This window comes from Neofelis nebulosa, chromosome 4 (genome assembly GCF_028018385.1).
Source record: "Neofelis nebulosa isolate mNeoNeb1 chromosome 4, mNeoNeb1.pri, whole genome shotgun sequence".
Taxonomy (NCBI): Eukaryota; Metazoa; Chordata; class Mammalia; order Carnivora; family Felidae; genus Neofelis; species Neofelis nebulosa.
In genome coordinates, this window is record NC_080785.1 from 29,799,260 (window position 1) to 29,815,549 (window position 16,290).

General features: G+C 48.1%; 1 protein-coding gene across 2 annotated transcripts; it reads left to right on the forward strand.

Moving 5' to 3' along the window:
* The first annotated feature begins 1,077 nt into the window (after positions 1–1,077).
* On the forward strand, positions 1,078–9,920 carry FEZF1 (FEZ family zinc finger 1). Of its 2 annotated transcripts, XM_058724464.1 has the most exons (6): positions 1,078–1,496; positions 2,528–2,663; positions 6,865–7,738; positions 8,018–8,152; positions 8,372–8,504; positions 8,933–9,920. In XM_058724464.1, the coding sequence occupies exons 3-6, from the start codon at positions 6,938–6,940 to the stop codon at positions 9,289–9,291; spliced, it is 1,428 nt and encodes a 475-aa protein (XP_058580447.1). In that variant the 5' UTR covers positions 1,078–1,496; positions 2,528–2,663; positions 6,865–6,937; the 3' UTR covers positions 9,292–9,920. The 2 variants fall into 2 exon arrangements, with proteins under 2 accessions (XP_058580447.1, XP_058580446.1); XM_058724463.1 differs by lacking the exons at positions 1,078–1,496; positions 2,528–2,663 and adding an exon at positions 4,142–4,324.
* Positions 9,921–16,290: the final 6,370 nt, after the last annotated feature.

Consider the following 16,290-nt stretch of genomic DNA (forward strand, 5'->3'; position numbering starts at 1 on the left):
TAATTTTACTTAACATCGTAAAAGTTGGAGAGATTCCTTAAAGCCTGGGATTCACAGTTCAACTTTTGAAACATGTGCAATGCCTACAGGATCAGGTCTGAGAGAGGCCTAAGGTGGTGGGGGCGGGTGTCGCAGAAGAACGTCCACCTCCACCAAGAGAGGGGGCCCAGGCCAGTGGCTGAGCGTCCCCCTCCGTCCTTCAGGGATTGTGAAAGTAGCTGGAGGTGGCTGTGGGGGTATTGTGCTCCGTGCACAGTCATGCCCTCTCCTCCTTTAGCAAGGAAGAAGGGCTTGGCAGGGGGAGCTCAGGAACCGGAATGAAAGTTCAGGTTGGAGGGTGGGGCCCAAAGGGGAAGGCAGAAGGAAACTCTTCCACCGAAGAATCGAGTTAGAAAACTCCCTCGCTTTCCCCGAGACCGTCAGGAGACACCCAACAATTGGCAGCCCAAGCCGAACGGCTCCGAAGGCAGGATTCGCGCGGCTGGGGCGGGCACTGAAACAGAGGGCAATGGACACGAAAGGTTTTCGGAGGAGAGCTCACAGGTGCCCCCACCACCCCGTTTAAAAGTGGCTTAAGGAAGTGTTTTCCGGGAAACTGAAAGTGACAGGCAAAACTTATAAAAAGATGCTCCGGTTCCCTCTTGGGCGTGCCACGGCGTCAGGCCTGTTTTCTTTCTCTTGACATCTAGATTAAATGACCCTTCAGTTACACCCGGAGTCGTCAAAGCAAGTCTATTAGCGACTGTTCTGTTCAGAAACTTTTCAAACGGGAGTTCTCCGCCATCTGTTACTTGGTCTCTAAACCCGATCCGGCACCCCCGCCCGAAACCCTTTGGTGACTGCCCCCATCTCCCACCAGCCTTGGGGGTGGGGAGGGGAGGGACGGAGCCGTCGCTGGATCCGCGGGGGTGCGGCGGGGAGAGGGAGGAGCGAGATCGCGCCCCAAAGGAGCGCGGGGCGCGAAGGTGTGGTGGAGGCCCCGAGGCCGGAGGTCAGAGGGACCCAAGCGACGGCCGCGCGTCGCGGGCAGGGGGGGTGGGGGGCGCGGGAGCCCCGCCGGACGCGCAGCGCGCGGGGGGCGGGCGGTGGGAGTAGCGCCCCGGCTCCCCGTCCCCTCTAAGCCGCTCCAGCCTCCCTAGCCGGCCCCTCCAAGGCAGGGTCACAGAGCCCGGTCGCCCCCGGCCTTGCCGACGTCATTTTTAACCGTTCGGGACTCGTGAGCAAGAACCAATAAGTGGAGATCCCAGCCAGGGAGTGTTGTCAGCTTTTCGGTTTTACTTCGGGCTTCTTTTTAAATGGCTCTGCTCCGGCAAACGAATCGTGAGTGAGGCCGGGCACCTCAGCTCCGGCGCCCGCAGCGGGAACGCAGTTCCCGTCCGAGGCCAGGGCCGGGGGGCGCCGAGGTCGCCGCCGTTATGGACGCCCAGGCGGCCGAGGGCAGCGGGTCGGCGCGGGGCGCTCCCGGCCGGGAGCCACCGACGGCCGGGGTCCGGGAGGTAACTACGTTGATAAAAGGCTCTCGGATTTTCATTTACTTCTGTTGCTTCTCCATTTTTCTAAGCTCCTTCTCTGCTCTGTATTATTTGAATTTCTATTATAGACATTTATTTCATGGGAAATCAGAAAGTTTGCAAAGAACATCACAACTGCTCTAAACCTCGTGGGTAGTATCAAGGAAAGAATCGGGCGGTGTCGAATGTAGGTTTTATTTTGACCACAAAAATGACTCGTAAAAATTATCTGGGGACTGCTGCTGAAAAGCTATAATCAGCCAGTTGCACAACCAGCGATCAGTGCAGAACAAAAGAGCGTGTTTGGGGCGTCCTCTTCTAATTGTTCACTTCCCAGGCTTCCAGAACTACCTTGTAAATTGCAAGCAAAACTTGTCTGACTTTTGTAGTTTGACTTGTAGCAGCTTCTCGGACGAGTTGGAAACATTGGGTTGCTTGTTTCTGAACTTCTTTTTCCCCCAAGTCCAGCTCTGAGTCGCAGTCTGTAGGGAACACACCTCACAGGCCTGTGGGAACGGGTGAGAAAAACCCCAGCATTAGTGGAGGGGCAGAAACAAACCCGCGGCAGGTGATCCTTGTCTGTAATGCTTGCCGGCTCATTAATAGCTCTCACCTTTGGGGCTCTTCCTTTACTTTTACAAACCGATTTAATATGTAAATGCTGTTTTGAGGACAATAATTCCACTAGGTTGAACCGAGACCCCCAATAAAAAGAAATAAGTAGTAACAACAAAGGTCTAAACAACAAACCACACTCCGTCCTCCCCTCCCCCAGAAGAAAAGAGAGCTCGGTGAGTTAACTGACCCCTCCTTCACAACCAACGGAGGACACTGCCCTTCACACGCTCTACAAAATTAGCAAAAATTCTTTATTTGCTGCCAAAAAGCACACTAGTAGCCTCAAATTGGAACTCGTAGCTCTTGTGTTTGTTGATGTGCTGGAAAGTTAGTTCCCACTGTGTATTCATTAACTTAATCTGAGGTACTCAACAAGACTCTTCCTTTGAACCTTGCAGATCCCCCTCTTTGGGGCCTACTCCAACGCTCCACCTCCATCACACATTACAGGAAGTAACAAAAGACAAGTCAGAGATAAAGACTGAGTAAAACTGTAGAAGAATTTAGGAATGTTTTTCCTCCTCCAGAAGGCAGGTAGGTTGCTATTTATTAAACAGGAAGACTTGTGGATGGGTCCTAGTGCCTGGGGAGGCAGGGTGGTCGGAATAATAATCTAGTCTCTTCCATTGAGCTCATAGTAGCTACTAAGAAGCAAAGGGAAAGCAGGCTGTTACTTCTGATGAAGAGGCAGGGGCCATGGATGTTGGAGAGGCCTGAAAATCCTAAAAACATGAGCAGAGATGAATTCATGCACTTGGCAGAAGGTTGGATAAGTTATAATAGTTTCTAATCCATGTGTTCCTTTTTAAAAACTCAACAGTACTTTGTGGCTTATTAACGAAGAAGAGGGGAAAGATTGTGGATTATAATCAATGGCTCCATTATATTGCCTTTTATTTCAGATTGCAATAGTCTTGACCAAAAACTGCATTTGCTTGTGACAGGAATGTAAATTTAAAAACCTGTGAAAATTATGCAAGTTCTTGAACAATCAAGAACAAAGTTTAGGAAGCACTGAAATAAAAATTGGGCTCCCGAGGCAAAAAAAAAAAAAAAAAATGAGAACTTGAAATTATTTTAGAAGAGTAGAAATTTTTCGTATTTTTTCAGGAGGTCTTAAGAGTTTAGAAGATCTCTTCATATCAAGGACTGCTCTGCTTCCCTCAGTACATCTCAGGCGGGATAAACCACACACTTAATACTCCCCTTCCACAAGGATTTAAATACTGGCTTTCTGTGATTGGGAAGGAGTGGGACACTTAAATCACTGGCTCTGACCAAAAAGGGGATTAGAAGAGTCTCAAAGAAAGTCCAAAGAAACTATAACTGTTTCTATTTGCCATTAATGAAACGAACAAGGCTGTCTTGCATTCTTTTAATAAACAATTTTTAAGTGATGAACAGTTTTAGAAGCTTCTGAATTTGCCAAATATGCTCTGCTTTTCTTTTCTTTTTTGTTTTGTTATCTTTCAAATGTGGGGAAGAAAACCCAAAGTACTGGACAGATTTGACAAGACGATGGAAGCCCTTCCTAAATACATTTTGCATTTTGTTTACGGCAGTTCTAACTGAATACAGATGTATTTTTTTCAGTAAGAGCTTTAAGTTAGGTTTTGAATAGAAGATACTCATTAACCAATGTTGGAATATCAAGACCTTGATTTCATAAAAGCACCTCTTCAGTCTTTAGGATTAGCAAACTCAGGTCTGATGTTTTAAAGGGAGGGCATAATTGCTACTTTGCAATATTTGTGTTAACTCGCATGACACTTTACTTTCAAACACTTGTCAAAAAGGCAAATCCCGAAAAGACCAGTGAAAAGCAAACACTGGAAATATTAACTATACAAATAAGTATACCCCTTAGCCAATAATTCTCCTTGTTAGTTCGGTGTCCACCGAAGGAGAAATGTACTGAGGTCAAAAACAGGACTCTGGCCGTTAAGGAGGAGGGAGTGGGGGAGGGGGAGAGGGGAGTGCGGAGGGACACGCGACGAACGTAAAACAAACTGGTGGCATTCAGTCCAGAAGGAAGGTAACGCTCCGGAAGCTGATGAGGTATACCAGTCAGCTGGGCGCTCCGAAGCTTTCCAGAGCCAGGCTGTTTTCGTGCTTCTTTGCTTTTTCCTTCAAACCTGGCCCTATGTTGGAGGGGTGCAGCGTGAGGGGGATTTTTCGATGTTGGGAAGTGGCAGGTAGGAAAGGAAACCTGACCTGCCCCAAAAGGCAGCAATTAAAGTCTTAACGGCGACCCATCTGTCGTGGGACGCCACCGCCCCCACCCCCACCCCGCCTTTCCCCTAGCAAAGCAGTCCCCGAGCTCTTTGTCTGAGCAGGGAAGAAGAGGAGACAGGGTCTGAGGCCCCAACAGCAAAAGGAAAGGAAATTTCCAGCTTGGGTGCACCCTGGGTGACTGAGCCCGGGCCCAAATCCGCCGCGAAGGCGCCTCTCTCTGGACTCGGCTCTAGAGCCCTAAGCTCGCCTCACCCTGCACCTGTATACGGCTGCAGCCTCCCAGCCCGAAGCCACCCCGAGACCCGAAAGGAGGCATTTCCCAGGCCTAGTTGTTAAGGCCGGTCGCATCCAGACTTTATCCCCATTTAGCCCTTTGGCTGCCTCCAACTTCCAATAGGACTCACGCCTCCTCCCCCACATCCTTAGCAATTGCGTGTCCCCACCACCCATCCCGCTGCTCTGCTCCGCCGCTGGACACAAGGCGCGCGTCCCCAGCCCTGGCTCTCTGCAGTGTCCACCCCTCTCGGCTCGCACGGCCGGGGCGGGGCAGACCCTCACGAAAAGCCAGAGTGAGTGGCCTGTGCTGATCATTGTGGTAGGGAGGAGGGATTATTTCGAGGCAAATTTCCTCCGTTTGGGGTCCAACTTCTCATTTTGGGGTGACATTGCTCAGAGGCTCAACAATCCCAGGTTTTATAGTCTGCATCCAGGCTGCCACTGCTGACCCTTTCCAGGCCTCTTGCAAGAAGTCACCCACACCCACCGGTCACCACCCGTTTTACACGCACTCACTGAGGGTAACTCACCAGGTAGATGGCACCCTGGGCTGCAGCGGGTGGCCACTCCCAGGGGCTTGCGGGCCGCAGGGTTCTGAACTGGCACGTTTGCGCTCTTCCTCCACTTCGTGGCTCGGGCTCGCGGCCGCCGATCTCTCGCCGCGCAGCCGCTAGTCCCACGGCTAAGCTCTGCGGGATCGCAGGCTTGCAAAGGGGAGCAACCAGGAGCGTGAACGCTGCAGTGGTCGGCGCGCTCCGGACCGCGCCTGCCCAGGCGGCGGGAACCCGCGCAGCACGGAGAAGCAGCTACCGGAGCCTTCCAGGAACACCCCTTACGCTCTACCGCTCCTCGCAGAGTTTTGACCGAGGCGCCAGACCCGGGGGCGCCGGCATATTGGGGCGTTGCAGGGACTAGGTCTCCGCGCGCTCGCGTGCCCGCAGGTCCCGGTGCTCGCCGCCGCGCGGTGAGCACACGCACCCAGGCTGCCTCCTGCGCTGCTTTGACAAGTGGTGGGGACTCCAGCAGTAGGGACATGGAGGGCTGGGGGTGGAATCATAGGTTGTTTCCCTTCTCTGCTTAACTTTCAGTATCTAAAATGCTCCGAGAGAGCTCTGAGAGCAGGTACTTACTTAACAGAAATATTTTTTCTGGGCTCTCAATGGAAACGTATAAAAGCGCGCGCGTGTGTGTTCGTGTATATCGGGGGTGGGGTCGGGCCGCAGCCGAGGTTTCATGTCGTGTGATACGCGCCTATTCCTTGCAACTCCTTCTCAACTTTGTGGATGGAGTGCGGCTTTCCCAAACTTCTGTTAAGGTACCACATGTACAAAACCACAAATACATAACAAGCCTCCCAAGGCCTTTAATTCTCAGGGACGTTTGTGAGGCCAGTTACCTGCTGGCGTCTTCCAAGTGGTCCAGATTCGGCTCGGGCCGCAGAGACTCCGGGATGCCAGGAGTCCTCAGCCCCGGGCCCCAGAGGAGCCCTAGAAAGAGGGCTGCGGAGGAGGCGGCGCGGCTTTGACCTGGGCCCGGTGTCGGCCCGGCGGAACCGTGCAGAGAAAGCTCGGATTTCGCTGCGGTCGGCTTCCTGGCCGTGGCTTTCTGGAGCCTGGCGTTTCATAAATATAGCCGGGCGTTTGCCCCTGAATTAGACTCCGTTTCCTTATTTAGCCTTTGCACAATGATTTTAGATGATGTCACTTAGAGCTAAACGAGAAAATTGATCTCAGATTTGCTTGGCCTTTAAAGCCTGGTTAAGCAGATTGAGAATTAAAAAGACAGAGGAAAAAGCAAAGGGGCGGGGGAGGACGGCGAGGTGTGCGCCCGAAAGACTGCGCGCAGAGGGGAGGGCGTGCCGCGCGGCCAAGAGCGCCCCCGCCTCTTTTGGGCGGGGGAACTTCACTCACCAATGAAAAGTAGTCACTGACTGCGGAGAAAAAAAAAGTTTTCCTGTTGACTGTTGGAAGCGAATTGAGCAATTATCTAGTTTACCTTCTCCTCTTGGAAGTTAACGATTGGCGAGATCTTGGCTGCGTTATTGACACAACACTTTCTATTGATAGAAATAAGTAGTGATTGTCCTCGAGTCATTGGTGCGCCAAGAACTCTGCGATGGGCTGGCAGGAGTCCATTGGGCTGGGCAGGCAGGTTCGGCTGGTGATGCTGGGGAGGAGGAGGAGGAGGCTGCTGGTGGTGATGGTGCCCGTCCTCCTCTCTGCAGGTCTGTGACAAGCAGGGAACAAGGCAACGACGGCGCAGCCTGGCCCCGGCTGACGGACGCTGGCGACTCAGAGATGGACAGTAGCTGCCACAACGCGACTGCCAAAATGTTAGCTACTGCTCCGGCCCGGGGCAACATGATGAGCACCTCCAAACCCTTGGCTTTCTCCATCGAACGAATCATGGCGCGCACCCCAGAGCCCAAGGCCCTGCCCGTCCCCCACTTCCTTCAGGGAGCCGTGCCCAAGGGGGACCCCAAGCACTCTTTGCATCTTAACTCGTCGATCCCTTGCATGATCCCCTTCGTGCCTGTGGCGTACGATACGAGCTCCAAGGCTGGAATGACGGGCTCGGAGCCGCGGAAGGCGAGTCTGGAGGCTCCGGCGGCACCCGCAGCGGCGCCCGCAGCGCCCGCGTTCAGCTGCAGCGATCTGCTCAACTGCGCGCTGAGTCTCAAGGGCGACCTGGCCCGGGACGCGCTGCCGCTGCAGCAGTACAAGCTGGTAAGGCCCCGTGTGGTCAACCATTCTTCCTTCCACGCCATGGGAGCCCTGTGCTACCTGAATCGAGGTGACGGCCCCTGCCACCCGGCAGCCGGCGTTAACATCCACCCGGTGGCCTCCTACTTCCTCAGTTCCCCTCTGCACCCTCAGCCAAAAACGTATTTAGCTGAAAGAAATAAACTGGTGGTCCCGGCGGTGGAGAAGTACCCCTCGGGAGTAGCTTTCAAAGACTTGTCCCAGGCTCAACTGCAGCATTATATGAAAGAAAGCGCCCAGCTTCTGTCGGAAAAAATCGCGTTCAAAACCTCTGACTTCAGCCGAGGCTCTCCTAATACCAAGCCCAAAGTTTTCACTTGCGAAGTGTGTGGAAAGGCAAGTACTATGCAGGAGGGAGGCCTTCCTTCCTTCCTTCCTTCCTTCCTTCCTTCCTTCCTTCCTTCCTTCCTTCCTTCCTTCCTTCCTTCCTTCCTCCCCCCCTCCTTTCCTCCTTCTTTCCTTCCCTCCTTCCTTCCTTTCTTTCAAATTTCATTTTATTTTGTAATTATTTGTATACCTTTTCTATAAGGTTATTTCCTCCCTCCCCCTGCTCTGCTGCGCTTAATTTCAAAGTACTTGTTGGGCTAACCTGTTCTCCATGTGTTTAACTTTAAGGTCTTTAACGCACACTATAACTTAACCCGTCACATGCCAGTGCACACAGGAGCCAGACCCTTCGTTTGCAAAGTGTGTGGAAAGGGCTTCCGGCAAGCCAGCACCCTGTGCAGGCACAAGATCATTCATACCCAGGTGTGTTCCTGGTTTACTTCGGATCGGTTGGTAGAAAAATAGCCGCTAAACCCTGAGTGTTTAGCAAAAGGTTTAAAATGTGCTAGCTGGACAGGAGGAAATGCCATGTTTTTGCCTTTGTTCTGCTTAAAAACACGGGAGACAGCATTAGTGTGTTTTTGAGTTTCCAGGACTCCACAAAATACCTTAACTTCTCTGCTTTTCTTCCCTTCCCCTTAGGAAAAACCTCACAAATGTAACCAGTGTGGCAAAGCATTTAATAGAAGTTCCACTTTAAACACGCATACCCGAATACACGCAGGCTACAAACCTTTTGTGTGTGAATTCTGTGGCAAAGGATTTCATCAAAAAGGTATAGAACGCAGGAGGCGTTGCCTTTCACCAGTAGTCTTACTGAAAGTTCCAATCTTTTCCGGGTATTTTAGAAAAATGATTTTTAAAGTGCGCCTAGTTACTGGTGCATCTGTTGCCATTCCAACCTCCTGCCCTTGCATCTGATTAGTAATAGAGAAAGACATGGCTTATACACTGAGGGGTATTTCCGAGCGGCTTGTTCTCGTTTTATATAATTGGGTTAATAAATATGTTTTAAAATGTGGAGGGGATGGCCTCATTGCTGATATTTACAAGTAAACGTGGGGAGACAAGTGCAGGTGCCCGGCGCAGCCCCGCACCTGCTGTCCGAGCTGTGGCAGCTCTCCCTCTTGCTTTGCAATAGTCCACTCCTCTCTTTTCAAGCTCTCAACTTAGACCCACGTCCCTGTCATCTGTCTGTTTCAGGGAATTACAAAAACCACAAGTTGACCCACAGCGGGGAGAAGCAGTTCAAGTGCAGCATCTGCAACAAGGCTTTCCACCAGGTTTACAACCTCACCTTCCACATGCACACTCACAACGACAAGAAGCCCTTCACGTGCCCCACGTGTGGCAAAGGCTTCTGCAGGAACTTTGACCTCAAGAAGCACGTCCGCAAGCTACACGACAGCAGCCTGGGGCTGGCCCGCACGTCCGCTGGGGAGCCCGGCACGGACCCGTCGCCCCCTCTACAGCAGATGCCGCCTGCCACCCTGCCGCCTCTGCCGCCGCCGCTGCCGCCCCCTGGTCCCCTGCAGCCCGGGCTCCACCCGGCCCACCAGTGATCAAGGCCAAAGTCCCTTCCCAGCCGCATTCGGGCCCCACTACCGAGGCAGCGGGGGAATAGAGCTGGTCCTGCAGACCCAAGCTCGTCTGCAGACCCCAGGGCGTGTTGGGGCCCACGTTAGCGCCTGCCAGAAGCCTCTGCACTTCCCCCGCCTTTAGCCTCTTGCATGCACCTGCTAAATGGTTCTGTGTATTATATCCTATATACGCACTAACGATTATGAGAAAATTGGGGGTTTTGTTTTCTGATTTTTTTTTTTTAACAAAATTCTGTATTTATTGAGATCTGTATTATCCTACCCGGGAATGCTGCACCATTTTAATTTTATTATTGTATATATTTCCATTGTGTTATTCTGCGGTCTCAAGATGCCTGCCGATTGTTTATCATTTCCTCTTTCCCTGAGGTAACAAGACACTGTGTGTATGTTATATATACACGCATAGATGTGTGTGCCTGTAAAGGCACATTTCACAGTCGTGAGCACACACACACACACACACACACACTAGAAAAAGGTGGTTCATTATGGATGAATTTGAATTTTGGTTTTGATTCTTGCACGTGAAAATTGATTCATTGACTGTTGGAAATAAATACTTGGAACATGCTTATTTAATCAACAAACGTAAGGACTCTGTTCATATTATTCAGCTAGAGATCACTATTCTGACCCCCTCATCCTTCCACATTCTTTGAAAGTTCAACCCTGGGTTAGTACCACCTAATGTTTGTTCTGAGAAATTCACCAAGAACAAAATAATAGTCTCTTTACACAGTTACAACTTCAGCCCAAAGCAATGAAATTTGACAAAGTTCAGAGGCAGAAGATGTGAAGTTTTCTAACAAACGTCTTTGTCCTGGGCCATCTGATCTGTTTGAAGTGCTGGTTAAATGGAAACAATGTATCTAGGAGATGTGTGTAATATACATCCCAAACGTGCATCAGGACAATACCATACAGAAAGGTATCTATTGTTTGCATCCTGAATGCACACAGGCACTTGTACACAGCTGGCAAAAAGATCCTCCGTGTTTTTATGTGTATATATGTTTATAGACGAATATACTTCCAATCAAGGAGGGAACATGGATGAAAACCAAACTGTGTCGGGTGCCAGGTCCTTGAAATGCTTCAAGTGTTAATCAGCAGCTCCACTGTGAGCTCGGGCTCTGGTGTTTTCTAACTGCAAGTCTCTCCTGTTTTCTTGCCAAAACAGTGAAACAACTGCTAAAGACTTTAATTAAGAGGGGTAATTAGTTCAGATTTATCAAAGCCGGGTTGTTATACTATTAGCTGCTCAGTAGAAGCTGCCAGACAAACTCGCAGAGCAGCACAGCCATCCCACCGCAGCGGGACCACATCCGGGGAGAGATGCAGGGGACAGCGGGCCGCAGGGGTCCCCGCCTCGCCACCGCGGTCCCGGCACCCCTGCCCGCCCGCAGGGTGCGTCTCGGCCCCTCCCCTCGGCCTGGCGCTATCTGCTGTCCTGGTGGTGGCGAACAATCCACCGCAGATCCACACCGCGGGCACAGGCTCCAGAGAAGCCTAGATTCTCTTCCCGCGCCTGGGGCAGCGCTGCCTCACTAGCTCTAGGAGCGCCCAGATGGTTGCATGAGAGAGGCGCGGGGAACGAGTTTAAAAATGTGCTGTGCCGCCTCACTTTTGCACGTCTTTGTGGCGCTCCTGGCAAAGTGGCGCCTTCAGCCAGAGGCGGGACGAAGAACGAACCTGGGCCGGGGGCACCGCGGGGGCAAGGCGGCGATTTCCTTGGCAACTAGAATCTGCATTTCAAGGCCGGGAAGGATTGACGCGGGCGCGGTGAGCCCTCGACCCGAGGGGCTCCTCTGCGGCCCAAAGGGCAGGGAGACGACAGCCCCGGAGAGGACCGCGGGCGAGCGGGTGAGCGGGCCCCGCTGGACACCCTCACCCAGTCCACTCGGGGCCCCTTTCGGGTTCGGGGAGCCCCAGACGCGAGGCGCGGAGTTGCACCCGAGGGTTCCGAGAACGGGGAATTACTGATTCCACGTGCAGACGTGGGGTCCAGCCTCCCCTCTGCTCTTACCCAAAGACGCACGCCCTTCGGCATCCCACCGCCCTCGCGCACTGGGAGTTTTTTAAGTCCCGGCCCAGCAATCATTAGATGGAATCCCCATGTTTTTCTTTTCCTGGCCTCCCCACACCCCATCTTATCCTTTGCTGCGCCCAGATCCATGTTGGGGTTGCCTCAGAAAGAGATGGAGAGGTTTGGAATCCCGTAGAGTTGGGTGGTTTCTGAATCTACGCGGCAGGTGGAATTGTGGTCTCTCCCTAAATGTAGAGGCCGATTGAAAAATCGTCCCACGCGCTAGCTGCAATCGTTTTCACAGTTGCCCACGCCATAGAGGGAGTTTCGGGAAATGTCTCATAGTTTAGAAGTAACTACCTTTTGGAGGTGGTTTCGGCGCATCTTGAAAGTATTTGTTCTCTTTGAGTAAACATCATGAGGTCAGGGGTCATTTTAAAGGGCAGAAAATGGCCTTTGCTTCGTGAACTTATTCTCAGTAAGTATTTGAACTTATTCCCAAAACCCCGGGAAGTGGTTCTTCCAGACTTTAAACGTGACACGATCTTACTGGTGAAAAACAAGTTGAACAATGTTGAGGAAAATTACTAAACCATAAAATACTTGCAGCGAGAAAGTACTTCTATGTGGTAGTATCCCCACCCTCTAACCCATGCCAGTGTGCTTTGACTTATATTAAAAATAGACATCTCTGGAAGGAAAAATTAGGTTGGGGGGGTGGGAGAATGAGAGAGAGAGTGTGTGTGTGGAGTGGGGGGGGGGTCTGTTACTGTAATCTGGAATGACTGTATAGGTCTAATTTGGGGAGGTACAATGGTTCCAGAGAAGGCAGGCAAAAGGAAACGGTTGTCTATCTGCTCACAGGTTTGAGTAGCCTGAAGCGGTGGTGATTAAGTAGGCGAAGCCAGAAGGAAATTCTCTAAAATAAGCACTCAAGAGGACTACTTGTCTGGAGGCGAATTATGGATGAACTTTGATTTATGACACAGCTGGTAGAGTTTACTAAACATCAAGGACAATCTCCTTAAAGATAGGATGAGTTTAGAGATTAAGTGGGAGGGGCAGGTAAAAATTGATGAAGAGGGATACTTAGCTAATAGTTGATGGAAGACTTTACAATTCTCCCCCTCCGACAAATATTAAAAGGTGTTTTTCCCTTAACTGTTCAACCTGTGTATGTCTGTATGTGCTTACATAAATGTTTATGTTCATTCATGAAACGCGTACCATAAAAGTATGAATCGCAAATTGGCTTATCCCAGTCCACCTTCTTTTTACCAGCAAACTCAGTTCTTTGGTCAGTTTTGGAAATCAGAATATAGTACAAAACGAATAATGTAAGTAGTTAATTCCTACCAGTTTTAACACAGAATGCAAATCCTGATTTCCAAAAATATCTTCCCAAAGGATATAATTTGTTCAGACTTTCAAAATTTTAGTTGGAGAACGAGTTATTGTGCAAGATTAGAACTAAAGTGTCCATTTTTCGCTAGTAAACAAAAGCATTATTTAGGGGCCTCATCAAAGAAGTTACTTGTTAGTGAAGTTTGAAGGTTTATGAATTTTGTGTAGAACTTTGATCCTTTACAAATATGAAAGAAATGAATCAAAAAATGCAATGGAGTCATGATTCTCAGAATCTGTGCGCCCTGTTTGATAGATGCCTTTTTTTATTAGTAGTAGTTAGCAATGTCAGAAATCATAATACAACTCAAAGCATTGACTGAATTATAACTATAATGGGTATGTTTTGTCTTTGTAAAATACTCATCCTAAAGTAGACAATATAAAATATAAATTACTTCAAATTCAAAATTGGTGAAGAAACAAAAATATTTTCGTCATCATTTGTAAACCCCTGTAATGGGCAGATTTTTGTTACACTTTATGATTTTAAGAGATCATAACTTACTCTGTTACCAAACAGCGTATATTTAATTTTTTTTTAATGTTTATTTATTTTTGAGAGAGAGAGACAGAGCGTGAGCAGGGGAGGGACAGAGAGAGAGGGAGACACAGAATCCGAAGCAGGCTCCAGGCTCTGAGCTGTCAGCACAGAGCCCGACGCGGGTCTCCAACTCACAGACGGTGTGACCTGAGCCGAAGTCAGACGCTCAAGCAACTGAGCCACCCAGGCGCCCCTAAACAGCGCATATTTAAAAGCCTGAAAATTAAAAGACTGAACTTCAATGGGTAAGAATATGAAGTTGTTGACTGGTCCTGAAAAAAAAATTTTGAACCAGATAAAACATTGCCTTTTTGCTATGTTTTTGCCAAACCCCAGATTACTTTCACACAAGAAATTATATACTTCCACTAGGTTAATTAAAAACAAAAAAACCATATTTGTAAGGAGAACATACTTTATTATGAATTTCATTGTTTCTAGAAATCAAAGCATATGTTCATTCCAGCTCCAGGGCATACTAACTAAAAACAAATATTGTAAAGAGACATTAACACACTGGTCATTTGTGTACTCTTAGTGTGGAAGCAATTGCCAGTTCAAGCCAGAGTAGGGTCCCTCACTCCAGGCACTAGAGAAGAGGAGGAGGCCTGGTGTTTAAATGACCTTGGTAGGAAAACCTGCTTCTGTTATATTTTTCTGCTTCTGTTGTGATATGTTGCTCACAATGAACTTTAAGCAAAAGTCAGAATCCATCATGCACTTGAATGGGCACAAAGTTATTCCAAAAACCCACGTACATTTTCCGTTCAAGTTTGAGGTGACATTGGTATCAGATGAAATCATACTGCTATTGGTCTTATGGAGATTAAGTTACTAAATAAAGATGAAATAAAATTCTGTCAATACAAGTCTCCAGGGCTAATATTTTGCTGTCAAACAAATGTTGCTCAAGGGTACAAAGGTGAGAGTGGGGAGAGAAAGCATCATGTACCAGTTCCTAACTGGAGCTAGAAATCTATACAAAGTGAAGAACAGATCTCCAGTTTGATTTAACTGTGTCCTTCTTGATAACCATAATATAGACTTTTTGTGTGTAAAAAATCTAAAAGTTCATACCTTTCTGATACAGAGCCCTCTGATGACAGTAACGAATATGGTGATGTCTTTTGATAACCCACCACAGAAATGTAATTTTTCAGTTAAATGTAAACCAAATCTGGAGGATAGGTGAGACATTCCACAACATTTTTTTTACACAAATCTCTGGATGAGATCTGTATCTTTAAAATTTCAGCAACAGACTTTGGAACAAACCTCTACAGGAAAAAGAACCTAGTTTCTTCAACAAATAATAGTGAGGGAGGGACTCCTGGGGGGCTCAGTCAGTTAAGCGGCTGACTTCAACTCAAGTCATGATCCCATGGTGGTGGTTCCTGGGTTTGAGCCCCACTTGGGGCTCTGTGCTGACAGCTCGGAGCCTGGAGCCTGCTTCAGATTCTGTGTCTCCTTCTCTCTCTGCCCCTCCCCCACGCGGGCTCTGTTCTCTCTCTCAAAAATAGACATTAAAAAATTGAAAAAAATAATAATAGGAAGAGGAAGAGGAGAAACGGGAGGAAGGAGGGGGCCAGGTCAGGGATAACAAGAAAACCTATCAGTTAAAAGAGATTGGAAAAACAAAATAAACATTTGTTATGTATGGCTCTCATTTAAATCCCAACTGCATCAAATGAACCTTACAAATAAAAGTCAGTATGACACCTTAAACTACTGGAAATTTGAACGCTGACTGGGTGTTTAATGAAATTAAGGAATTATGTTGACTCCTTAAGATGTGGAAAAAATTATTTTGGTTTTGTTTAAAAAATAGTGTTTTTAGAGCTATGCATTCAATTCTCTAAGGGTGAAGTGATAATATGTCCAGGACTTGCTTAAAAATAATACAGAAGAAGGGAAGTGGATTTAGGTGCAGATCAACAAGATTGGCCATGAATTTATAATTGTTGAAGCTGGGCGATGGTAATAAACAAGATTATAATATATATCTTGAAAACTTTTGATTAAATTTGCAATTTCACATAAACAGTGTTTAAATATCTTTCATATTAAGTTGCATTGTGTCACAAAACAGTTTTCCCCATGAAGACTCATAATCCTGTCACCTTAAAAACATTAATTGTATTTTTTACATTGTTCATTTTAGTCTGATTCCAGGACTACTACCATTACAATACACAGCTTTAAATATTTTGTAGAAATGTTTAAAAGTTAAGGTAAAATAAGATGTGTAGAAGGATTTGAAGCGGGGAGATGGACTTTAAGACACATAAAAATGCTAGTGATTGTCAGTTTAGGATGTAAAGGAAGAGAACCAGTGAATCTGTTACTTTCCTGAGGAGACAGAGTTGAGAACAAATGACAATAGGAAACTTCCATTGGTTAGGCGATTTCAGGTAGTGAGGAAGAAAGGCAATACATAAAAGGGAAACCACCTCAGCATTGTATAGTCATTCCGGGTCCTAAGAAAAGCAGAACTAACACTCAGTATTCATTCACCATTTCATCGATTCATTCAAAGTACAAAGGGCATCAGCCTAGCTGCTGGTTATGCAATAGGATATAAGACGATTATTATGTTATCTTCCTGGAATTTATATTCTAGCAATGGAAATAGAAGTCAGCAGTGAGTTTATGTTATTTTAAGTGTGAACAGAGTGCTTATGTATTCAGACACAAGAGTCATCTTTGGGGTAGCCTGAAATCCAGCTATTTTTCTTCGTTTGCTTCATGCCAGGGCTATGGTTTCCAAGGGGGGGGGGAGTTTTCTCCCTGAGGGCATTTGGCAATGTCTGGAGACATCGCAGTTTTCATAACTGTGAAGGGAGTACGGTGGGCATCTACTGAGTAGAAGCCAGGGGTGCTACTAAATATCCTAAAAACGCACGGGACAGTTCCCTACAACAAAGAAGTACCTGGTCCAAGATGTTGATAGTGCCAAAATTGAGAAACTGACTTAGAGGCTCTA